Here is a 25,378-nt window from a genome sequence, read left to right as displayed (position 1 = left end):
GCTAGGAAAAGAAATTTCTTAGACTCTCTGAGCAATGAGATTACTTTCCCTGAAGAAATGGTTTGCTTTCTCCTCACGGACACTGCAAATCATGTAATAGTTCATGGTTTTCTTAGTACCACAGCTGCCAAGAGGAGGAGACACAAATTCAAAGCTAAGGCAGCCCACAAGGCCTTACACAGCCATTTAGCTCCCATCCTTAAGGACTTTGTATGGACCCTAGGACCTATATATATCCCTTGCTTCCTAATTTGCCCAGATTTGAAGATTATAACCCAAACTTATTTTCCAACAGATCCTGACTTTTATCAACATATACTGCCTCATTTTATCAGACTGTCTGTTAGAAGCTTCCACAAATCCACTGGGAAACAAAGGACAGAAAGGTACAACAAACCTCACCTGGGCCTTGGTCATTTTCTCCTGTTCTTAAAAAGGGCTAGAAACTCCAGGATATGCTCTGTCTTCTGTCTGCTCTGGGCCTGCCCAGAAGATATGGTCAAGGTACCTCAGGTCAGGCTGCTGCCAGAAATGATGATCTCCCAGGCCTGGAACCTCCTCCTTCTTCTAGGACCAATAATGCCTTGTTCCCCTGGACTAGAACCTGTGGATTCAAGAGCAAATTCAATGGCAAGAGGACATTCACCTGGGACCACAGCTCAGGTGACCACAGACCACAGACTACGGCTGTGTGGATTCTAACAACAGGCCCCAACATTTCCTCTGTCTCTTTAACACCCAGGAAGCTTTTACATCATGAGGCCAGGCTCCATGGGGAGATACGGAATGGGTGAGAGACATGCCTTCTTTTTTCTGGGGGGGGGGGGGAGGCAAAGTTGGACAAGAATGGATATGAAAGAAATGGGAGAAGAACACGGCTCATGGTCTTGCCTGCTGTCAATTTCTCACACAGATCAATTTTAGGAAAGATAATGTATGTAAGTGGTGGCTTTGGAAACTGCCTTAAACCCACCTGTGCCTACACATCCCTAAAATTTTTGTTTATTGCACTGGAGCAATTACCCCATTTGAAGACCAAGGTACTATACAAATCATGACCATCGTCTTATTTAATCCTCAGTACTACTCTATAAGGTAAGCATTATCTCCATTTTTTTTTTTAATTTTTTTTTTAACGTTTATTTATTTTTGAGACAGAGAGAGACAGAGCATGAACGGGGGAGGGTCAGAGAGAGGGAGACACAGAATCTGAAACAGGCTCCAGGCTCCGAGCTGTCAGCACAGGGCCCAACGCGGGGCTTGAACTCACCAACCGCGAGATCATGACCTGAGCCGAAGTCGGACGCTTAACCGACTGAGCCACCCAGGCGCCCCAGCATTGTCTCCATTTTAAGCGCAAGTAAGCTGAGGCTTGGTCAGGTGAAGTGTGTTGTCCAGGTTAACATCCTTCCTAAGTAGCAACGTGGGATCCGAATCCACATCTGCCTCTCTCCTTTATGACACATCCCTTTTCCAATAGCCTCAAGATACAGTTTTTTTTTCTCTCTCTCTTTCTCATGCACTTTACGAACTTTACTCCCTTGGCACATCACACTGTGGAGTGGCCATACTGTGGAGTGGCTATATGGTCACAGTTACAAAAACAGAGCCCCTGCAACTGTCTCTTGTAATGTCTGTTGTGCACCCCCAGCCAGCTCCTTCCACATAATCAGGAAAGCAAATGCAGCCTCATTCTTGCCTCAGTAGCAGCAGATCAGAGATCAGTCTCCCCACGGGCCAAGCCCTGGAGCCATGCTGGAAACTGGAAACCCACACTGAGGACACCAACACCATGAGGTCAATTTGAATACTGCTTTCACCCTACAAGGCAGCAACTAGGGAGTTAGATAGGAATGAGTTTACAACTGAGATCTCTAGGAATGGAGATCAAGGACCCAACTGTTTCCAAGAAGCTCCTTGGCAGACTTTCCCTCACATTTAACAGATCAGAGCTGCATAAAATGTTCACGCCTGGAACACAGCAATGAAACTGAGAATGGCAATGGACGCCGTACCCTGACTGGTAGGACTAATCTGCATTTCCTGCTGAACTGAATGTTAAGGTCAAGTTCCCAGATGGATAGCTGTCTAAATAAAATAGGGATTTTTTTTTTTTAAGGGGCATAGATGTCAGGTTGGCAGCCAACCTCTTTATTTTATTAGTCCTTTATTTTAGTAGCCACTAAAATAAATTAATAGGTTACAGGAGAAAAGCCTAAATTGATATTTAAAAAGCAGTTCATAAGATACAGTATTCTTTTTGTTACAAACCTAGGAATGGAGTGGCTACTTCCTTAGACTCACGGTACAATGGGAAATAGATATTTGGTATTTGTCCCAGATTCCTGGCACACAGCTCCTAAAATCTCTGGACTCTCTGGAGAGACAAGAGTAGCTTTTATATGCCAATGATTTATGGGTGGCTGGGGGTCCCCAAATAGCCTCAGGATGGGAGTTGGTCCCCAAAAAGACCAAGGCATGATTAGAGGGTTGGAACTTTCAGCCTCACCTCTGGAACCTCTGGGAAGCAGAGAAGGGCTGCAGATTGAGCTTGGTCAATGATTTAATCAATCAGGCCTATTTAATCCACAAAATCTCCTACGTTACAGGGTTTGGAGAGCTTCTGAGTTGGTGAACACTTCGAGGTGCCAAGAGGGTGGTGTACCCCAACCGCACAGGGACACAAGCTCCTGTGCTCAGGACCCTTCTGGACACTACCCTATGTACCTCTTCACCTGGCTGTTCCTTTGTATCTCTTATAATAAACTGGTGATAGTAAGTAAAGTAGTTACTTTACTGAGTTCTGTGAGCTGTTCCAGCAAATTACTGAACTTGAGGAGACGGGGTGTGTAGAAACCCCTGAGGTACTGTTTAGGTCCACTGATAGAGGATTAATTGAATGAATAATTATATTCTACCTAATGGAATATTATGTGATTATTTAATATGTTAATACATATTTCCGAAAATAAAAAATGTCCACGCTATACAGTTCAATGAACAAAGCACATTTCTACTCATTATGTATACGATACTGTATTTCTGCCAAAGTAAAGCAATACATCTATATCTGTGTGTGTGTGTGTGTGTGTGTGTGTGTGTGTTTATACACACAAATATAAATATAACAATGTGAATAACTGTTATAGCTGGCTCTGTAGATTGGGAAAATGGAATTCACGTCTTTTTTCTTCCCTGCAATACCACAGGATTTTTTTTAAATTAAATATTTTTAAATAAAAAAAAAAATCTCCACTTGAAATAAAACTAAAGATGTTGCAAGTCATTGTAAATCGACAGCCATAGGCTTTGAGAAGGAATGAAGGGAGGACAGAAGAAAACAAGTACCCTGGCCCATAAGATACCCTAGCTTCAGGATTTGGCTGAGTGCTTCATCATTCTATAGTTTAACTTGTTCTTCCCCACCTCCCCTAAACTTTTCTTATAAACTGGGTAGTTGGACTTATGAGGTCTGATGACTCTTTTGGCAAGAATCTTTCGTTAATGGTGCCATATACTTAATGCAACATGTTGACACGTAAGAGGAGGAAAAAAGGAAACAGAAGAGGGGCTGTTAAAGAATAACAGAGACCTAAGAGGTATAAGAAGGAAATGTAATGCACATTATTTGGGTAATAACTCAAACAACCCAATGTTAAGGGCAACATTGCCAATATCAGAAAAAATTTGAATATGAATATGCACTGGGTCTTGGATCAAATAAAAGAATTATTCATTTTGATACATTTGAAAATGGCCTACTGGTTATGAATTTTTTAAATGACCTTACCAGTTAGAGATGCACAATAGAATATTTACAAGTTTAAGGACAATAGGCCTTGGATGTGCTATGACATTCTCCAGAGAAAACCCAGAATTGGCAGAGGCATGATGAACCTGACTGGCCATGAGTTGATAATTGTGAAAGCTTAGTGATGGGCATGAATTGTAATGTTCTCTCTACTCTGAATCTCCATGAAAAAAAGTTAAAAAGTAAAACGTCATCAGGGCCTGATGACTTCTACCTAAAATTTACAGTACAGATGATTCTGGTATTATATAAACTCTCACAGATCACAGTAAAGCAGGAGAAGTTTCTGTACTAATTGTATGAAGCCAGCACTTTAAAATACTAATCACTATGGGGTGCCTGGGTGGCTCAGTTGGTTGAGCATCTGACTTCAGCTTGGGTCATGATCTCATGGTTCATGGGTTTGGGCCCCATGTTGGGCTCTGTGCTGACAGCTCGGAGCCTGGAGCCTGCTTCAGATTCTGTGTCTTCCCTGCTCACTCTATGTCTCTCTCTCTGTTTCTCCCCCCCCCCCCTCTCAAAAATAAATAAATATTAGGGGTGCCTGGGTGGCTCAGTCGGTTAAACGTCTGACTTTGGCTCAGGTCACGAACTCGGGGTTTGTGAGTTTGAGCCCCGCATCAGGGTCTGTGCTGACAGCTCGGAGCCTGGAGCCTGCTCTGGATTCTGTGTCTCCCTGTCTCTCTGCCCCTCCCCTGCTCATGCTCTGTCTCTCTCTGTCTCTCAAAAATATATAATGTTAAAAAAAATTTTTTTATAAATAAATATTAAATAAAATACTAATCACTAGATTTTTTTAGAAAAAGAGAGAACTACATAGATGCTTGCTTATACATTGATTTTCATTCTTCCTTCTTTTTTAAAAATGTTTATTTTAAGACAGAGCACAAGCATGAGTAGGGCAGGGACAGAGAGGGAGAGAGAAAGAATCCCAAACAGGCTTGGTGCTAAGAGTGCAGAGACTGATGTGGGGCTTGAACTCACGAACTGTGAAATCACGGCCTAAGCCAAAATCAAGGGTAGGATGTTAACCGAATGAGCCACCCAGGCGCCCCAAAATGGAGATTTTTCTACATATCATTTTGGTATTGCTTTCTAAGCTTAATTACACTGTAGTAGAGAAAGTCTCCCAAATGATTTCAATCCTTTGAAATTTGTTTAGACTGGCTTTATGGCCTACCACATGCAAACTTTTTATAAATGTTCTATGTGCATCTGAGGAAAATTGTTGGGTGGAGTGTTTTACATCAATCAAGTTTGTTAATCATGTTATTCTTGTTAATCATGTTATTCTAACGGTTCAGGGTTAGCACTATCGTAGGCTGGTGACCTGTTTTTGTAAATAATGTTTTTCCAGACCTCGGCCATACCCATTTGTTTATGTATTTTCTATGGCTACTTTCATCTTACAATGGCAGAGCTAAGCAGGTGCAGACAGACCATCTGGCCCGCAGAGCCTAAAATATTTACTCTCGCTGCCCTTTACAGAAAGTTTGCTGACCACTGTTAAACTATAGCCTTCTAGCTTTTTCTCTCCTTGTTCTATGTTACCGAGAGAGGTATGCTGAGAACTCCCATTATCACTTTTGTCATTTCTCCTTGTATCTAGTACACCCTACAGGAATTCTACTAAGTGTATACCCAGTACAGCTTTTATGCACCAAAAAGTACAAAAATGTTCATGACAGCACTACTCATAATAGACACAAGTCAGTAACAACCTAAATGTCTGTTAATAGCAGAATGGATACATAATATAATCACACCAAAGAATACTACACAGCAATGAAAAGAAATGAACTACTGCTATATGCAACAATTTAGATGAATTTCACAACAAAATACTGAGCAAAAGAAGGCAGATACAAAAGGGCAGGTAACCTATGATTCCATCTGCATAAAGTTAACAACCAGGCAAATTTAATATAATGTTTTTAGGATAAGAATACCTCTAGAGAAGAAGGGGATTAGGATGAGTTGGCACTCCTAGGTTGTTATAATAGCTTATTTTTTCATTTTTCATTTATACTTGAAAAATGCTTAAAAAATTTTTTTAATTAATTTATTTATTTCTGAGAGAGGGACAGAAAAAGCATGAGCAGGGGAGGGGCAGAGAGAGGGGGCGAGAGAGAATCCCAAGCAGGCTCCACACTGCCAGCATGGAGCCCAATGCGGGGCTCAGACTCACGAACCGTAAGATCATGACCTGAGCCAAAACCAAGAGCTGGATGCTTAACTGACTGAGCTACCCAGGTGTCCCTTGAAAAATACTTTAAAATATTTTTTTAATGTTTAATTTATTTTTGAGAGAGCAAATAGAGAATCTCAAGCAGGCTCCAGGCCATCAGCACAGAGCCCAACGTGGGGCTGGAACCCACGAACCATGAGATCATGACCTGAGCTGAAATCAAAAGTCAGACACTGGGGCACCTGGGTGACTCAGTCAGTTGAGCCTCCAACTTCAGCTCAGGTCACGATCTCGCAATTTGTGAGTTTGAGCCCTGCATCGGGCTCTGTGCTGACAGCTCAGAGCCTGGAGCCTGCCTCAGATTTCTGTGCCTTCCACTCTCTACCCCTCCCCCCGCTCATGCTGTCTGTCTGTCTCTCAAAAATAAACATTAAAATTAAAAAAAAAAAAGTAGGATGCTTAACCAACTGGCCCACCTAGGCGCCACTTAATTTTTTTTTAATGTTTATTTATTGAGGGGGGAGGGGCAGAGAGAGATGGGGACAGAGGATCTGAAGCAGGCTCAGTGCTGACAGCAGTGGGCCCCATGCAGGGCTCCAACCCACGAACTGAAAGATCATGACCTGAGCCAAAATCAAAAGTTGGACTGACTCACCCAGACGCCCCTACTTGAAAAATACTCTTAAAGAAAAGTACAGCTCAGTTTCACTTATAAATGTAGAAGCAAATATTTTTAAATTTTATTATGAAAAATTCCAAATCGAAGAAGAAACAGTATAATTAAACCCATGCACAAAGAAAGAGGAAAGAACAGTATAATCAAATTCCTCACATCCATTGTGTCTTCAATAGTTAGCAACGCAAACCTAATTTTGTGTATCTACACCACCACTCATCTCCCTCTACCACTGGATTATTCTAAAGCAAATCTGAGACATCTTTTTATTTCTAGACGCAAAAATACTAAGTAAAATATTAGCAAATAAAACCCAACCACATATTAAAAGAACAAATCATTATGGAGAAGTATGGTTTCTCCCAGGAATATAAGACACTGGGAAATCTAGCCATCTATAAAGCAAATATTAGAGAGAGGAAAAATATAAATGAAAATAATTTTATAAAGTGATTCGAAGAGCTTTAATATACAGCATAGTGATTACAATCAACACTATACCATAGAACTGAAAGCTTTAAGATCTAAGCAAGTAGATCTTAAATGTTTTCTCCACGTAAAAGAAATAGTAATTATGGGGGCACCTGGGTGGCTCGGTCGGTTGAGCGTCCGACTTCGGCTCAGGTCATGATCTCACAGTTTGGGAGTTCGAGCCCCATGTCAGGCTCTGTGCTGACAGCTCAGAGCCTGGAGCCTGCTTCAGATTCTGTGTCTCCCTCTCTTGCTGCCCCTTCCCTACTCATACTCTGTCTCTCTCTGTCTCTCAAAAATGAATAAACGTTAAAAAAAATTTTTTTTCAAGAAATAGTAATTATGTGACATGATGCAGGTGTTAGCTAACCTAAGGTAATAATTATTTTGCAATACATAAGTATATTAAATCAACACAGTTGTACACCTTAAACTTACAGAATGTTATATGTCAATTATATCTCACTAAAGCTGGGGGGGGGGATCTTTGAGAATGGTGGGGGGGGATCTTTGAGAAAGAGGAATAAAGTTTGATAAATCATGGCTACCATTTATTCAGACTAGACTAGGTGCCAGGCACTACACTTTGTATTTAAAGAACATCTGCTAATTTAATTTTCATAATAACGCTACGAACTAGGAATTACGATAGCTTTTTCACAAATGAAGAAACTGACTCAGACATTAACCTACCCAAGTCAGAGGCAGAAGCAGGTTCTTCTTATTCCACAGTCCATACACTTGCCACCTGACCAAAATTATTTGCAGATAACAAAAAGTCAACTAGAAAATATAAAGGAATTGATTTATAAGCTAGTAGCAGTAACGGTAGTAGACTGAGGTGACAGAATAAGTGTACCTTTTTTTTTTTTTTAATTTTTTTTTTTCAACGTTTATTTATTTTTTGGGACAGAGAGAGACAGAGCATGAACGGGGGAGGGGCAGAGAGAGAGGGAGTCACAGAATCGGAAACAGGCTCCAGGCTCTGAGCCATCAGCCCAGAGCCCGACGCGGGGCTCGAACTCACGGACCGCGAGATCGTGACCTGGCTGAAGTCGGACGCTTAACCGACTGCGCCACCCAGGCGCCCCTAAGTGTACCTTTTAAAGTTTTGTTCTTGTGCATTATATAAAATTAGAAGAAAGAAAAAAGAGGGAGTGGGGCCATATGGAGAAAAACCACACCATTTACCATTACAACAACAGTATAAACTATTTTAAATGTTTTTAAATGTTTTATTTATTTTTGAGAAAGAGTACAAGCCTGGGAGGGGCAGAAAGAGAGGGATACACAGAATCGGAAACGGGCTCCAGACTCTGAGCTTTCAGCACAGAACCTGATGCGAGGCTGGAACTCGAGAACTGTGAGATCATGACCCCAGCCAAAGTCAGACGCTTAACCAACCGAGCCACCCAGGCAACCCAACAGTATAAACTATTTAGGAATAAACATAACCAGATATGTCTAAGACACATGTGGAAAAATCACCACCACAGCTGGTCAAATCCTTTTTAAACACTTGGGTTACAGGAAATCCATCAAATGTTCCAGAAAGTGGTGGACCTAACCCTCATCAGTTCCACCCAAATTAAAGCACCCACTTGATGGAACATAACTGCACTAATTAAAAAAAAGAAAGATGATGGGGCGCCTGGGTGGTGCAGTCGGTTGAGCGTCCGACTTCAGCCAGGTCACGATCTCGCGGTCCGTGAGTTCGAGCCCCGCGTCGGGCTCTGGGCTGATGGCTCGGAGCCTGGAGCCTGTTTCCGATTCTGTGTCTCCCTCTCTCTCTGCCCCTCCCCCGTTCATGCTCTGTTTCTCTCTGTCCCAAAAATAAATAAACGTTGAAAAAAAAAAAAAAAAAAGACAGAAAGATGAAAACTTCCAGAGTTAATAATATGAAAATAGCTGATAAAATTATGTCACTACCTACACAAAACTGATGCCAACACTAAAAGCGAAATACACTATATTTTAACAAGAGTTGTTTTCTGGAGTATGTAGGAGTTTGGGCATGTCATTACATGGGCAGGAAATAAAACTGAAAACATGTACTTTCAATAAGAATATACAGTAAACATGGACGCAAGTGGCCAGAAACCCCATCTTTGAAAGTAAGGATGTGAAAAGCATCAACAACGGAACTCCCCAAAGGCGGTCACCGACACGGACACGACTCCCGCTTTCCCCGACCAGACACCCCACAGCGCTGCTCTCTCCAAGTGCACGTCCCAACACGGAACCCCCACGTGACCCTCCGACACAGAACACCCCAGCGGGAATTCCCACTAGCTTCCCCCAACACCGACCCCCCACGAGCTCCGGGGTTTGAAAAACAAAAAACAAAAAACCAACCAGCTCTCCCTGGCCCCGAAACACTCCCAGAACCGACACTGACCTGGCGATGGCCTCGCTCTTCACCACTGGAGAAAACCACGGTACCACGTCTCTAAACACTTTGCCTCTGTGTCCACAGAACCCCCCGAGTCCCACCTCAGCCTCTCCCAGACCCTCAGAAACGGAAAGGATGGTGACCGATAAGGGTCAGCGCGCGTCGTTCCAGAGACGCGAATTCTGGCGCTAGGTTCGGCCTCTGTGATGTCATATTGCAGCGCCCGCTCCAGGCTACTTGAAGGGAGCCGCCCGTTCTCCACCTATTGCCCTACGGCGGGGGTCATCTCTTTTTCTGATTTTCGCGGGAAGGCCCAGGACGGTGAGAAGCTATTGAAAACGCTTTATTTCACTTCATTTCCAGGCCCCTTGACCCCCTGGGCCCCGAATTTACAACTTCCACCAGGGGCAGTGCATAAACTGCTTAGCTTCTCAGAAACTCGGGCCTGCCCAGAATTCTTCTCAGGACGGGCCGAGAAGGTGGCGGACTTTGACACTTTGATTTCAAGGCTAGGGAAAAGCCGGGAGGGCGCAGCCAGCGTAGAAGTTCGACAGGGAGGAAGCCCGAGCCGAAGGGAACAACAGTTGGGAGGGAACCCGGCTAGCATCTTGGGAATGCTGGCTAGAGGGGGCTTTGTGGAGAAAGTGGCATTTCAGGCCAGTCTAGGGTGTAGAGAACCGCTGAAAAAGCCGTTGGTCAGAGAGTAGGTAAACCGAATCATAGAGCTCTTGGTATGATTTGTGTAGGAGAAAATGTGGCTGGTGGTTGTTAGGGGTCAACAGAAGGGGCAGAGCCAATGGAGAATCGTGGCTGTCCCACGGTGGAAGGAGCCAAAGGCTGGGCAAGATTTTCCTTCCATAAAGATGGAAAATTCCTTGCCTCAAAAGTGCTGACGCGGGAGGGGGGGGGGGCGCGCCTGGGTGGCCCAGTCAGCCAAGCATCCGACTTTGGCTCAGGTCATGATCTCAGGGTTCGTGAGTTCCAATCCCGCGTTGGGCTCTGTGCTAACAACTCAGAGCCTGGAGCCTGCTTCCATTCTGTGTTTCCCTCTCTCTCTGCCCCTCCTCCACTCACACTCTGTCTCTCTCTCAAAAATAAATTAAAAAAAAAATAAAAACATTAAAAAAAAAAAAGTGCTGAGGGGGCCTCTCTGGTTCAGTTGGTAGAGCATGTGACTCTTGATCTTGGGGGTAGATTGTATTTAAAATTAAAAACTTTAAAAAAAAAAAAAAAAAACTCTAAGAAAGGGAAGTGGTTGTATTCAATATTTCAGCCCAAACGATTAAACTGAGGAGCTCCCAGTGCAAAACTCATTCCCCATAGTTACACAACCACAAGCAGAGTGCCTCCCCATTAAAGGGATTAAAGTTGCAAGACTGTTATGAGTCCTACCTACAATGCCTACCAGCCAGAGCATAACCGAAGATAAATTACCAAAGATCATTATTTTTTTTTAAAGCCTGTATTGTTAGCTTCCATGCTTTAAGGAAAAAAAAAATTTTGGAGAGTGAGAGAGCCGGGGGACAGGCAGAGCGAGAGAATCTTAAGCAGTCTCCATGCTCAGCACACAGCCAGACTTGGGGCTCCATCCCACAACCCCAGGATCATGACCTGAGCCAAAATCAAGAGTTGGACCCACCGAGAGGTGCCTGGGTGGCTCAGTTGGTTAAGTGTCGGACTTCGGCTCAGGTCATGTTCTGGTGATCCAGGAAGTACAGCCCCGCATGAGGCTTTGCCCCGACACCTCAGAGCCTGGAGCCTGCTTCAGATCATGTGTCTCCCTTTCTCTCTGCTTCTCTCAAAAATAAATAAACATTAAAAAAAAAAAAAAAAAAAGAGTTGGATGCACTGACTGAGCCAACCAGGCACTCCAAAGATGATTACTTCTTGAGTCTTAAGATCTAGTGGGATATGCTTTGCTAGGTTTTGGATTTGCTTGGGACTCATCACCCCCTTTCTTCTAATTTCTCTCTCTTGGAATGGGAATGTCTATCCTACCCCTGTCCCACCATTTTTTTTGGAAGTGAATCACCTCTCTAATTTTAGTTCACAGCTGGAGAGGAATTTTGCCTCAGGGTAAATTGTACCAGAAGTCTCACCTATATCTGATTTAGATGAGACTTAGATTATATAGACTTTAGAGTTGATGCTGGAATGAGTTAGACTTTGAGGGTTGTTGGGATGGAATGTGTTTTGCATGCAAAAAGGTCATGAATTGGGGGGGTGGTTAGGGGTGGAATATTATGGACTGAATGTTGGTGTCCTCTTAGATTCACGGGTAGAAGCCCTAACACCCAGTGTGGCCATATTAGGGGATGGGACCTCTAATGAAGTCATTAAAGTTAAATGAGGTCAAAGGGTAGAGCTCTGATCTTAGTAGTTTGGTGTCCTTAGTACAAGAGACATCAGAGTGCTCTTTGTCTGTGCAGACAAACTGAGGAAATGCCTTGCAAGGACATGGGGAGACGGCAGCTAGAGTCCTGACCAGAAACCAAATCTGCTGGAAACTGGATTGTGAACTTCTAGCCTCAGGAACTGTAAGAAAATGAATTTCTGTTGTTTCAAACACCCACTCTGTGTTATTTTGTTATGAAAGCCAAAGCAGTCTAATACAGTGGTGAGGGGTGCCTGGATGGCTCAGTCGGCTAAGCATCTGACTTAGGCGCAGGTCATGATCTCACAGTTAATGAGTTTGAGTCCCACATTAGGTGAGCTTGAGCCCCATTTTGGGTGAGCCCCGCTTCTCTCTCTCTTCCTCTCTTTCTGTCTGCCCCTTGTGGGATTCTCTCACTCCGCCCTTGCTCACTTGCGTCGTCTCTCAATTAAAAAAAAAAAAAAAAGAAAATTAAACCAACTAACTTAATTTGCATCCCTTGGATAAACACAATGTAGTTATGAAGTATTTATTTTTATATATATATTGCTTATATAAAGAGAATCCTGGGAAACATTTGTGGGATTATAGTAAAAAGGAATAAAAATTTGGATCAGGCAAACTTAACAATATGGGCTGACCATGAATGGATTCTGGCTTTAATGTGTAAGCTCAGTTAGAATGGCTTTAGTTTGCTTTGTTGGTTGAATGTAACCTGACTCAAAGGTGGCCTAAAGTTTAAATGCCAGAAATTTCTTCATATTTTGTAAAGATTCTGAAAGTATATGGAGTTAGAAATGCTAATGTGTAATTATGTAAAGCCAGTTTATCCATCCCCTAAAAATATATCCTAGGGTTTAAAAAAAAAAAAAAAGTGTCCCAGGAGCATCCAGAAGATAATCTCTTCAACGAAGCTGATCTGGCTGCAGAAAACTGAAGTATACTATTACAAGATTCTAGTACTACATGTGAAAAGTATGATAACTTGAAGATACACTGATAAGTGAATGATACATTCTGTAAACTCTAAAGGAACCACTTAAATAACAAAGTTACACCTAACGAGCCAACAAAGGATATAAATGATCATAAAACATAGCTACTCCAAAAGAAGGTAGAAAAAGACAAAAAGGAGAGCAAAACCAGATAGAATAAATAACAAATTGCACATTATTTGAACATAACCACATTAATTATGAATGACCTAAATACCCCAATAAAAAGAGATTGTCAACTAGATTAAAAAACAAAACAAACAAAAACCTAGGTCTAACTATATGCTGCCTACTTTTTAAAAAAAATACTTATTTTTGAGAGAGAGAGAGGGAGAGAATCCCAAGCACACCCTGCACTAGAGCCCAGTGTAGGGCTTGAACTCACAAACCATGGTAACATGACCTGAACCAAAATCAAGAGTCAGATGCTTAACTGAACTACTCACTTTAAATACTGAAAACTCACTTTATTTTATTTTATTTTATTTTATTTTATTTTATTTTATTTTATTTTATTTTTTTAATGTTTTATTTATTTTTGAGACAGGGAGAGACAGAGCATGAACAGGGGAGGGTCAGAGAGAGGGAGACACAGAATCTGAAACAGGCTCCAGGCTCTGAGCTGTCAGCACAGAGCCCGACGCGGGGCTCGAACTCACTGACTGCGAGATCACTACCTGAGCTGAAGTCGGCCGCTTAACCGACTGAGCCACCCAGGCGCCCCTGAAAACTCACTTTAAATACTGTCACAATTAAGTTAAAAGTAAACCATGTTGGGATGCCTGGCTGGCTCAGTCGGTAGAGTATGTGACTTGATTTCAGGGTTGTGATTTGCAGAGACTACTTAAATAAAAACTTAAAAAAAAAAAGTAAACCATGTTTTGTTTTTGTTTTTTTGGTGCTTATTTATTTATTTTGAGAGAAAGAGAGAGACACACACAGCATCTGAAGCAGGCTCCAGGCTCCAAGTTGTCAGCACAGAGCCTAGTGTAGGGCTTGAACCCATGAACCCCAAGATCATGACATGAGTTGAAGTCAGACACTCAACTGACTGAGCCACCCAGACCCAAAAAATAAACCATATTAAATAGAGATATGAATGATCTAAAAAGAAAGGCCCAATTCAAATTTCTAGAAATAAGACATACTCTTGATGGGATTGATGGCAGAGTAAACATTGTTTCTTTTTAGTGTTTATTTATGTTTGGGAGAAAGAGGGAGACAGAGTGTGAGTGAGGGGTGGGGGCAGAGAGAGAGAGACACAGAATCCAAAGCAGGCTCTAGGCCCTTGAGCTGTCAGCACAGAGCCTCATGTGGGGCTTAAACCCATGGACCACAAGATCATGACCTGAGCTGAAGTTGGAAGCTTAAAGGACTTATCCACCCAGGTGTCCCTAGCAGAGTAGACATTGTGTAAGAAAAAATTAGTGAACTGAAGACACAGCAATACAAACTATCCAAAATGAAAAACAGGTGGGCCGGGGGGGGGGGGGGGGGCGAGTCTAAAAACTAGGAGCAGTTTACCCTATTCGTGTATGCAAAACATCAGTGAACTTTATGGCAAGGCAAAAGAAAGTACAAATTTAAGCATAATGAGAACAAAAGATTGTATTAAAAAGTGAAAAACTGTTCAGAGAACCTGAACTTAAAAAAAAAAAGGCGGCCTTATGTTCTTGGCCAAGTGGCAAAAGAGGTATTGTGAGGAATGCCTAGGGGAAACTGCTAACTGCCCTTCACTCTCTGATCAAGATAGTGAACAAACAACAGTATTCTGGGAAGGTTTATAAAATATGAAGTAAAATGTATTACATATCTTATCAACCCAAGACATTGTTGTTATTAACATGTTAATCATTCCTCTCTTTGATATAATGGAATACAGCTATAACCGTTTATACAATGTCCTTGTTCGCTCAATCTAGCATTGATATCAGTTCTAGGTCACTTTTGATTGGTCTTTCAACACTGGTCACATTTTCCTGCCTGATAAGTTTGTCAACTTTATTATGGGATTATGGGGGAGTAGGTACAACAGGGGAGATCAGGATATTTTTGCACTCTATTTATTTATTTAGTTAATTTATTGAGAGAGAGGAGAGTGGGGGTGGAGGGGCAGAGAGAGAGGGGCCAGAGAGAGAGAATCCCAAGCAGGCTCTGCACTGTCAGTGCAGGGCCCAGCAAGGGACTTGAACCCACAAACTGTGAGATCATGACCTGAGCCAAAACCGAGTTGGATGCTAACCGACTGAGCCACCCAGACGCCTCTCTTACAAATATTCTTGAAGCGCCCCTCTTACAAAGAATTGTTTTGGGATACACTGAGGTTACTTGAAAAGTTTGGTCCTTTCTGGCCCTGTTTTATTATTTGGTTAGTTAATTTCTTCCTGGCCCTGCTTTAAATCTCAGTTAAGCAAGACAAGATTGCTTATTGGATGGGATTCAGTCAACTAACCATGTGTATCAAGTGCCTACCCTATATCACATATTCTTCTAGACATCTTGTATACAGGGGTTATCAGAAGTTCCCTACCCTCATGAAGCTTATAGTCTAACTTTTACAGTGTATAACTTACATTCAAGACCATACACTTGCGCATAAAGTTGATATTGTAATATGGTTTGTATTAAAATTGGTAACGTTTATACATGACCCAAGGTCATTATATTCCGTATCAAAATCTCGAAGAAAACAAGTGAAATGTTCTCTCCAAGTGATTCTAGTGGTGTTTATGTCATTGATTTACAAAAAAAAATCAGCTGCCTAAATGCCACTCAACTATCTCGTCTGACCTCTACCTTTAGTTTCTCCCTGAGACCTGACCTCATGCCCTTTTCAGATCAGTTTTTCACCAGTAGACGTGGTCTGAACTTCTTCCTGTATTGTTTATGCCAGCCCCTGTGATTACCCCTGACTACATTTAACTAATTACACATATCAGATTCCAAAAATACTTTCCAGGCTGGTTACAGGCCTTCAGTAATTCCAGCACTAGATTCACCCTACTCTTCCAGAAACCCTGTGCCTACTCTAGGTCCAAATCCAAGTCTCTCTGGCTTTGTGGAGCATGAGATACCAGTCCAAGGCTGATTCTATGAAGATCTACTTTTGTCTTCCTCGTGTTTGTAGGACTCAGAGTCCCTCTGAGTTGAGAGAAAATGGGAATAGATACCAGCAAGAATGTTGGGGTGGTTCCATCAATGAAGCCAAAGTTAGGGTTAGACAGGGTACTGCCTCCAAGGGAGGCAACTGGATAGTTATCCAGGCATTTAGAACTTCAGATTCCCAGCATTCTGAGAATTCAATAATCAGGGAAGGGACAGGGAGAGCTAGGATGGAAGTAATCCTCTTAATTTGTGTTCAAATTGCCTACCTTACTTTCTCATGTTTTCGAAAATGACTACTGGGAGCTTTGTTGGAATGTATTTTGTTATTTAATGTGTAGGTTTAAATTACTAATTGTACTTGGGCTTTTAGTTCATTTTGCAAACCTGGTTTCTCTATCTTTTCAGGTCTAGAAAATTTTAAAAATCGCTTTTATGGTGACATTGTGTAATGCTTGCTCTCATTTTTAAATTGAACTTAAACTCATCAAAGGACATTAAATTATATTCATGAGTTTAAAATATTCATTTCTTTTTGAAGGACTTCAGTTGCCTGAAATAAAATCTAAAGCCAAAGAAATGCAACAGGGTAAACATTATATGATACTGAAGAATTTTAGAATTGAAGAAAATTTTAGAAAAAGAGAAAGGTGCACCTGAGGTTACTTGGAAAGTTTGGTCCTTTCTGGCCCGGTTTTACTATTTACTTAATTTCTTCCTGGCCCTGTTTTAATTCCGAATGGCTCAGTTGGTTGAGCTTCCAACTCTTGATTTCAGTGGAGATCATGATCCCAGGGTCATGCTTGAGTCTCTCTCTCCCTCTGCCCCTATCCCCAGCTCACATGCGTACACTCTCTCTCTCTAAAACAAAATTAAAAAAAAAAAAAGAATCCACAAATGGGAAAAGTGAATATAGTGTGATAATGTTAGCCAGTGATGTAGGGCAGAAACTATCTCTTCTAAATTATGGAATCACTAACATGGTAATTAGGAATGTGGTTCAAGGTACCCTGTCTGAAAATGTACATCAGGTGTATTACATGACATATAGGTCAAATTAGAAAAGGTACATAAAGCTCTCAAATGTTCCTCATCTTCACAAACCTTTGTTTCACAAGAACTTTAGTATTTCGTTAAAGGAATTCCACAATTAGTGGATTAACAGAGTTTTATTTCTCTGTGATTTTACCTGCTAATGCATGAGGCAGAATGTACCACTGAAATCCCAGCCATGTTCACTGCCTTTTTTTTTTTTTAATGTTTATTTTTGAGAGAGAGACAGAGCTGAGCGGGGGAGGGGCAGAGAGAGAAGGAGACACAGAATCTGAAGCAGGCTCCAGGCTCTGAGCTGTCAGCGCAGAGCCCGACATGGGGCTTGAGCTCACGAACCGTGAGATCATGACCTGAGCCACCTAGGTGCCCCACGTTCATTGCCTCCTGTTTCTCCTCAGTATGAACTGACACATATTAAGGGTAAGGACTTTCCCACTATTGCCATGTCTCTACTCACTATAAGCTCCCTGATGAGCTATGTTGATCACTGATGACAGACAGAGTCGGTCTTCTAAAACTAGCCTCTGCACTCATGGGTTTTGTTTGTGTATAACCATATTATCAGCAAGACATTATTGCTCAAGGCTTTTCCTAATTGAATGTACCAGTTTTTTTCTATGTATTTTTCGTGACATAAAATAAGATGTAATTGACCACTGAAGGCACAACCACATTCGCTGCATTCATAAGGTTTCTCTCCTGTACAAATTCTCCGTTATTTCCTGAGGGTGCACATCTGGCAGCTGGCTGTCCCACTAGGACTGCATTCCTATCTGCGAGGAGCCCACTGATGTTTAATGAGGTCTGAGGGATCGCGGAAGGCATCTGTGCAGTCACTGTATTAACAGGGCTTTTCCCCTGCATGAATTCGCTAGTATCTAATAAGCTGTGACCCTCTGTGGAAGAATACTCAACCTTCACTGAATCTACATGTTTCTCTCTTGTGTGTATCCTCTTATGTTTAACAAGGCATGACATGTGGGAGAAAGCTTTCCCACATTCATTGCATCCATAGGGTCTCTCTCCTGTATGAGTTCTTTGATGGACAGTGAGCATTGTCTTTGTAGTGAAGGCTTTCCCACAGTCACTGCACTTATAGGGTTTCTCTCCTGTGTGAATTCTCTGGTGTTTAATGAGTCCTGATTTCTGTGAACAAGATTTTCCACATTCAGTACATACGAAGGGAGTCTTTCCTGTATGAAATCGCTGATGTGCTATCAGGCACGCCTTCTGGCTGAAGGCCTTACCACATTCAATGCATCCATAGGGTTTCTCTCCAGTATGAGTTCGTTGATGTATAAGGAGATTGCCCTTCTGAATGAAACCTTTTCCACATTCACTGCATATATAGGATTTCTCTCCTGTATGAGTTTTCTGATGTAGAATGAGTTGTGATTTTCTGGCGAAACCTTTCCCACATTCACTGCACTGATGGGGCCTTTCTCCTCTTTCATTTCTCTGATGTATAATGAGTTCTGCCTTCCTGCAGAAGGCTTTGCCACATTCACTACATCCATAAGGTTTCTCTCCTGTGTGAGTTCTCTGGTGTTCAGTCAGCTTGAACTTTCTGGAGAATGCTTTCCCACATATACTGCAGCCATGGGGTTTATTTCCTGTATGAGTCTTCTGATGTTCAGTAAGCTGAAATTTCCTGAGGAAGGCTTTCCCACACTCACAGCACTCATAGGGTTTCTCTCCTTTGTGAATTCGCTGATGTTCAGTGAGCTTGAACTTCTTGGAGAAGGTTCTCCCACATACACTACACCCATGGGGTTTTTTTCCTGTATGAATTCTCTTATGTTCTGTGAGCCGAGACTTCTTGAGGAAGGCTTTCCCACATTCAGGACATTCGTGGGCCGTCTCTATTTTGTGTATTTGCTGATGTTTAAGGAATTGTGACTTAGTGCTGGTGGGCCTTCTACTTTCATGGAATTGAATTTCAGTGTGAGTTTGCTTGTGATTAGCACTGAGAAAGGATCTCCCATCTCCACCAGACTCAGCAGGCTCTTTTATGTCACAGCTTCTACTTTGGTTGATTAAGTGTGGCTTCAAAGTTTTTCCACGTAAATGAAACCTATCATGATTTGGCCTGAAAGGAAAATGACTTTTGCTCTGATGAACAGTCTTTCCACATGTGTTCAGTTCATAACACTGTTCCATCCTCTTCGGCATTTTGAGATTTTCTAAGTGCTGAGGCAGATGATCGTCAACTCTCTCAATTTCTAGGAAAGAAGACAACGGTGAATCTTTCCATGACCATCATATGGAATAAAACTGCTTCAAAAGTACTGTGGGGTGGGCTGGCTCTTTAGTGGAAAACTTTTAGTATCAACATGAAAGAAATTCCAAGCATATCCTTGTATACATATTCCTTATCTCTTTTTAAAAAAAGCTCTTAAAATTGTAGCTAAATACACATAAGGTAAAATTTGCCATTTTAACCATTTTTAAGCATACAGTTCTGTGTCATTAAGTACAGTCACGCTGTGGTGCAGCCACCACCATCATCCATCTCTAGAACATTTCTATCTTCCCCACCTAAAAAAATTCTGTACTCATGAAACACTAACTTATCTGTTAGAAATGTTTAAAAACACAGTAATACAAATACAACAAACCAAAAGATGACAGCTGAGTGTGTCATATAGGGTAAATTCACAACAGATCAAGAATTATCTGCTTTGTAAGTAAGGCCCTGGAGAGAGTAAAATACAAGGAAGTCACTAGCAACATCAGATCACAGAGGCTGGAGGGATACCTGATTCAAAATGGTAAGAGACAAAATCCACTCATTCAATACATCCTGTGGCTACTACCATATACCAGGTATCATGTTAGTGTTGGAGAAATAAAAAAATACTCTTTATTTTCACTGAACTCCTACTCTAAGGATGGAAAGAGAAACAGAACAAACACGCAAGAAAAAGAAGAAAGTAGGCAATTGCAAATGTGACCCTAGTTTGAGGAAGCAAAGGGAATGAAAAGTGGAAGAAATTTGGATGTGTTTTGAAGAATGGATAAGACCCATTACTGGATTTATCTGGGGATAAGTAACAGGAGGAAATCAAAGCGTGTTCCTAAGTATTTGGCTTGAGCTAATGGGTAAGTGGGTGATGCCTTTTTTTTTTTTCAACGTTTATTTATTTTTGGGACAGAGAGAGACAGAGCATGAACGGGGGAGGGGCAGAGAGAGAGGGATACACAGAATCGGAAACAGGCTCCAGGCTCTGAGCCATTAGCCCAGAGCCCGACGCGGGGCTCGAACTCACGGACCGCGAGATCGTGACCTGGCTGAAGTCGGGCGCTTAACCGACTGCGCCACCCAGGCGCCCCATGGGTGATGCCTTTTTTTTTTTTTAATTTTTTTTTTTTTTTTCAACGTTTATTTATTTTGGGACAGAGAGAGACAAAGCACGAACGGGGGAGGGGCAGAGAGAGAGGGAGACACAGAATCGGAAACAGGCTCCAGGCTCTGAGCCATCAGCCCAGAGCCTGACGCGGGGCTCGAACTCACGGACCGCGAGATCGTGACCTGGCTGAAGTCGGACGCTTAACCGACTGCGCCACCCAGGCGCCCCGGTGATGCCTTTTAATAAGATGAAGATGTTGTTCAAGTTCAGATAGGATGAGAACAAGTGCATTTTGAAGCACATCACCTTTGAGGTAATTATTAGATATCCAAGTACAGACATGGAAAACCCAGTCAGATATATATAAAACTTGAGAGAGGTCTTAAATGGAGATATGTGGAAATCATCAGAACGTAAATATCACTAAGGTCAGAGTGTTAAACGGGATCACATTTCAGAAGGTCAAGACAAAGCAGATGAAGGCACAAGACTATGACCTTAGTCATTTCAACATACAAGCTTTGGGACTCTGAGAGACCGCTGAAGAGACCCAAGCATCAACCACACTGATAGAGAAATAAGCGGACCCAGTGTTAGAACAAATATCCCAGAGACAAGTCGGAATGTTGGATGCATAGAATCTGATTTCAAAAAAATTCTAACAGACTCCGGGTGCTCACCTTGTTGCTAAAACACGTCATTCTTGTTCATTATGTAGACCATCATCAAATGAACTTTCCCAAACACTCTAACCTTTCTTCCAGGTGTGACACATTCTCATATGTTCCCACAGAAAGAGGGACATGATCATCCTTACAGACTTTTACAACATGCACAGTCTTCTCTACCAGCAGATCTGCTGCACCAGATGTGGGAACTGTCACCTTCTTCATCATACTGTACCTGCATGGAGATCATACTGGAGTTTCTCCCATTTCACTGTCCCTGACAGACTAATCTCTCGTCTTGCCACTAATAGCTTCTTCCTTAATTCTACACTCTTTATGTTATCGGCAAGACTTCTGGTCAACAGTAGACTATTAATAGGTTATGGGGTATCATTTAAGGGGTCCTAATGGACCACCTTCCTCCTGAATCAGGACTCTAGCAGGTTTGCCTTTAGTTTTACTTAGAACATCTGGCTACACCTTACTATTGCTACAGTACCTACCTACAGAAATTTAGAAAACCTAACCTCTACCGTGCCCTGTTTATTGCTAACATGGAAAAATCACAAAAGTAGCCTGGTGATAAACCTTTACATTAACATAATGTGCCCAGTTTACCCAATTTTCCACTCACTAGTCTCCAACAAATACCTTCTGACCTTGATCTTCAAGTGGCTGGTTTTAGGCCAATCTTTTGACAGTCCCCATTTGGCTGTGCATATTTCCAATTTTTTGGCATGTTTCTTCATCATCTTCTTCAAAGCCTAGCTATATCTCTTGCAACGTAAGGTACTTTGTGATACTATCATTCTGCATTCCTTCTATACCACTTTAGGTTACTTTTCTTCTAAACTTCTAAAACACAGTTGACTGTTAAACAACATGGGAGATTAGGGGTGCCAACACCCCCTTCCCTGTGATTGAAAATACACGTTAACTTTTGACTTACCCAAAACCTAACTATTAATAGTCTACTGTTGACCAGAAGCCTTGCCAATAACATAAAGACATTAACACATATTTTGTCTGTTACATGTGTTATATACTGTATTCTTATTTAAAAAAAAAAAAAAGCTAGAGAAAAATGTGTTATTTAAAAAATCATAAATTAGGGGCGCCTGGGTGGCTCAGTTGGTTGGGTGACCGACGTCGGTTCAGGTCATGATCTCACAGTTTGTGAGTTCGAGCCTCGCGTCGGGCTATGTGCTGACGGCTCAGAGCCTGGAGCCTATTTCAGATTCTGTGTCTCCCCCTCTCTCTACCCCTCCCCTGCTCATGCTCTGTGTCTGTCTCTCAATAATAAATAAATGTTAAAAAATTTTTTTTAAAAATCATAAATTACATTTACAAAACTGTATTGGAAAAAAAATTGTGTGTAAGTGGACCTGTGCCTTTTAAACCTGTGTTGCTCAAGGGTCAACTGTAGTCCCTATGTTTATTATTTGCTTGAATTTTGTAGAGCCTTGAATTATAGCAAAAACATCTCACACAATCAAAAGCTTCATTTCTAAATATTACATGAAGATCTGTCTAATCTTTGCTTATCAAATCTTTGGTGTAGAGAAACACTTAACTTTGTTTCCCACTAATTTCAATCTCTTTTACTGTGTGTCAGGACTGTAGTTCATCAGCTTGCGTCACAATAGCACCCTTGGGGGGCTCTGCATAAAGACATATGCGGGCCCTGAACCCTATTCTAATAAAACCCAACTCTCTGAGGAAGCAGCGATGGTAAGATTATAATGAAAACTCCTTCAATACCAATCTGGCATTTAAGAAATCCTTGATATACAGATGGAAAAGTGTGGGTCTCTCTCCAACCTGGCTACAATAGTTATTTGATGAAGACATAAATGGATGACCAAGATGTATTTTCTTCTTGTACAAGGAGGAATGAAAAGCAAGCCCTTGACACAAGAATAGTAAAGAAGCCTCAGGTACCACCAAATCATAGAGATATAGTATCTTTAGGAGTGGCTGGTTAACTGGGGCCAAAGTACAATTCAGAGAAGGAAGATAATACTATATTTTTGTTTAGCAATAAACCATCTCATGGGAAGAATTCAAAGTGAAAATATATATTATTTGAGTGGGAAGAACAAACAAAAGTGAAAATATATATTATTTGAGTGGGAAGAACAAACAAAAAATGACCTACTTCTCCCTGAGTTCTTACCTTACTTGATGCATTGTCAACTCTCTAGAAAATGTTTGACTTTGTCTTTCACAAAACACTTGCTCATCATGCGCTCTCTCTCTACCATCAACACTCATCTGTTGATCCCTGACTGTCCAAGGCTCTTGTTTTCTTTATCTGGATCCACTCCCCAGGAGATCTCATCTGGTCCAAATTTCTTTCTCTGCACCTCACCTCTCCCTGACCTTTCCAGGTACATCAAACTGCAACAGAGAGCCCCACTTAGATGCTAACAAGCACATCTAACTTACAATCTCCATTTTAGAACTGTTGACTTCCCAGCCCAAATCTCCTCCTCCCACATATCTTCTCTATCACAGTGAATGACAGAAGAGTCACTCTTCTGGTGACTCATGCTAAAAATTCTTAGCATCATCATTCATCTGTCTCCTTTTCTCACCCCATGTTGTGGGTTGAACTTGTTCCCCAAGGAGATATATTCAATTGCTAACCCCCTGGTACCTGTGAATGTGACCTTTTTTGGAAATAGTCTTTGCAGATATAAACAAGTTAAGATGAGATCACTTTGGATTAGGGTGTGACTGGCATCTTTATAAGGAAAAGGAGATTTGGGACACAGACACAGAAAATATACACGGAAATGGCCATAGGATGACAGAAGCAAAGACTGGAAAGGTGTTCCTACAAGTCAAGGAAGGCCAAGAATTTCCAACAACCACCAAAAGCTAGAAAGAGGCAAGAAAAGATTCCTATTTCGACTCTGGAGGGAACATAGCCTGCCAACACCTTGATTTCCAACTTTTAGCATCTAGAACTAGAAGGTAAATTTCTGTTGTTTTATGCCACCTAACTTACAGTTATCTGTTAAGCAGCCCTAGGAAACTAAGATACCTGATATCTATTTTGATGGCAAATTCAGTCTTTCTATCTATCTATCTATCTATCTATCTATCTATCTATCTATCTATCTATCTCCAGAATCTTCTATTACTCACATCTCAAGCCTAGGGAAGCCACCAATGACCAGGTCTCCTATCTGGCTTTCTGCTTCAACTTCTGCCCTATTCCAGTCTACCCATAGTGAAAGTGACACTTCCAAAATATAAATTATATCTGTCACTGCTATACTACAAACTTTGTTTCTCACTTTACTGGGAGTAAAATCAAGTCCTCAGAATGGACTACAAGGCCCTCCATGACTAACCAACCTATCACCACTACTCCATTGACTTCATCTCCAGTAATTTTCCCTCTTGCTCACTCTGCAGTATCCACACAGGCTTCTTTGATGTTCCTCAGACACATTCTTGCCTCTCGCTCTGCACTTCCCATTCTCTTCATTTTTCACCCAGGAAACCTACTCCCTGTCACTCATCATCTGCTCACAGACGTCTTGTAGTCCACAGACATTCCTATTTGTAGAAGGGCAGACCCCATCCCTTCCACCCACTGTTCCGTGATGCCAACGGATTGGTGTTCACAGCCCTTTTCACCACTAGACATAGTTTCTATGTACTTTTCCCACTTCTTAGATTGTGATAAAATCCACAACACAAAATTTATCATCTTAACCACTCTGAGTTTACAGTTTAGTGGTATCAAATATATTCATAATGTCATGCAACCATCATCACTATCCATCTTCATAACTCTTTTCATCTAGTAAAATTGAAACTCTGCATGTTTACTTTTGTTATATTTATGCCTCCCCCTTTCTGAGAGTAGAGACTTTAGGTCTTTGAAAGAAATAAAATTTCTGTGTCATGGATGATAATAGGGTCAACTGCAACTTACTGTCATCAATCTATGGGGAGACAAGGGAAAGCTTTAGGGACAATAATCCATTAACAAAATCTAAGTTGAATTAAGAAAGAGTAGAATTAACAAATATACAAAGGAATTACAGTAAAGCGGACAGGAGGCTTTATTTAGGCTAAGAAGTGAGAAGAAATTGTATCCTAATTAAAGAAGAGGAACAGCAGACACCTTAAATACCCTAGAGAGTGGAGAAGGTCCAAGGTAATCACAGCGTGGCCAGGATAAGATGTACAGAAGTACAAGAGAATTTCAAATTAAAAAAAAATTTTTTTTAATATTTATTTAAACATTATCATTGTCTTTTTAAAAACTGAAATTCTCT

At 41.5% G+C, this 25,378-nt stretch overlaps 1 protein-coding gene and 1 long non-coding RNA gene across 7 annotated transcripts in view; one reads left to right on the top strand and one right to left on the bottom strand.

Annotated features, from left to right (window-relative positions):
* The window catches only part of LOC123577992 (zinc finger protein 577-like), a 66,194-nt gene that overhangs the window by 10,904 nt on the left and 29,912 nt on the right, over positions 1–25,378 (bottom strand). For 4 of the 6 annotated variants that reach the window (XM_045440458.1, XM_045440462.1, XM_045440464.1 and 1 more), the window contains one exon: positions 12,451–19,284. In XM_045440458.1, the coding sequence (XP_045296414.1) occupies positions 17,678–19,284 (1,607 nt within the window). In that variant the 3' untranslated portion in view covers positions 12,451–17,677. Of the gene's footprint in view, positions 1–402; positions 605–9,544; positions 19,285–25,378 lie in introns of those variants that run through there. The other 2 variants (XM_045440465.1, XM_045440466.1) reach the window with 2 other exon arrangements.
* On the top strand, positions 9,738–22,799 carry LOC123578029. Its single transcript, XR_006702198.1, has 3 exons — positions 9,738–9,859; positions 11,968–12,075; positions 21,177–22,799. It is a non-coding gene; the product is annotated as an uncharacterized LOC123578029 (long non-coding RNA).

Source organism: Leopardus geoffroyi, chromosome E2 (assembly GCF_018350155.1).
Source record: "Leopardus geoffroyi isolate Oge1 chromosome E2, O.geoffroyi_Oge1_pat1.0, whole genome shotgun sequence".
Lineage (NCBI taxonomy): Eukaryota > Metazoa > Chordata > Mammalia > Carnivora > Felidae > Leopardus > Leopardus geoffroyi.
This window is presented reverse-complemented; position numbering and strand designations above follow the sequence as displayed.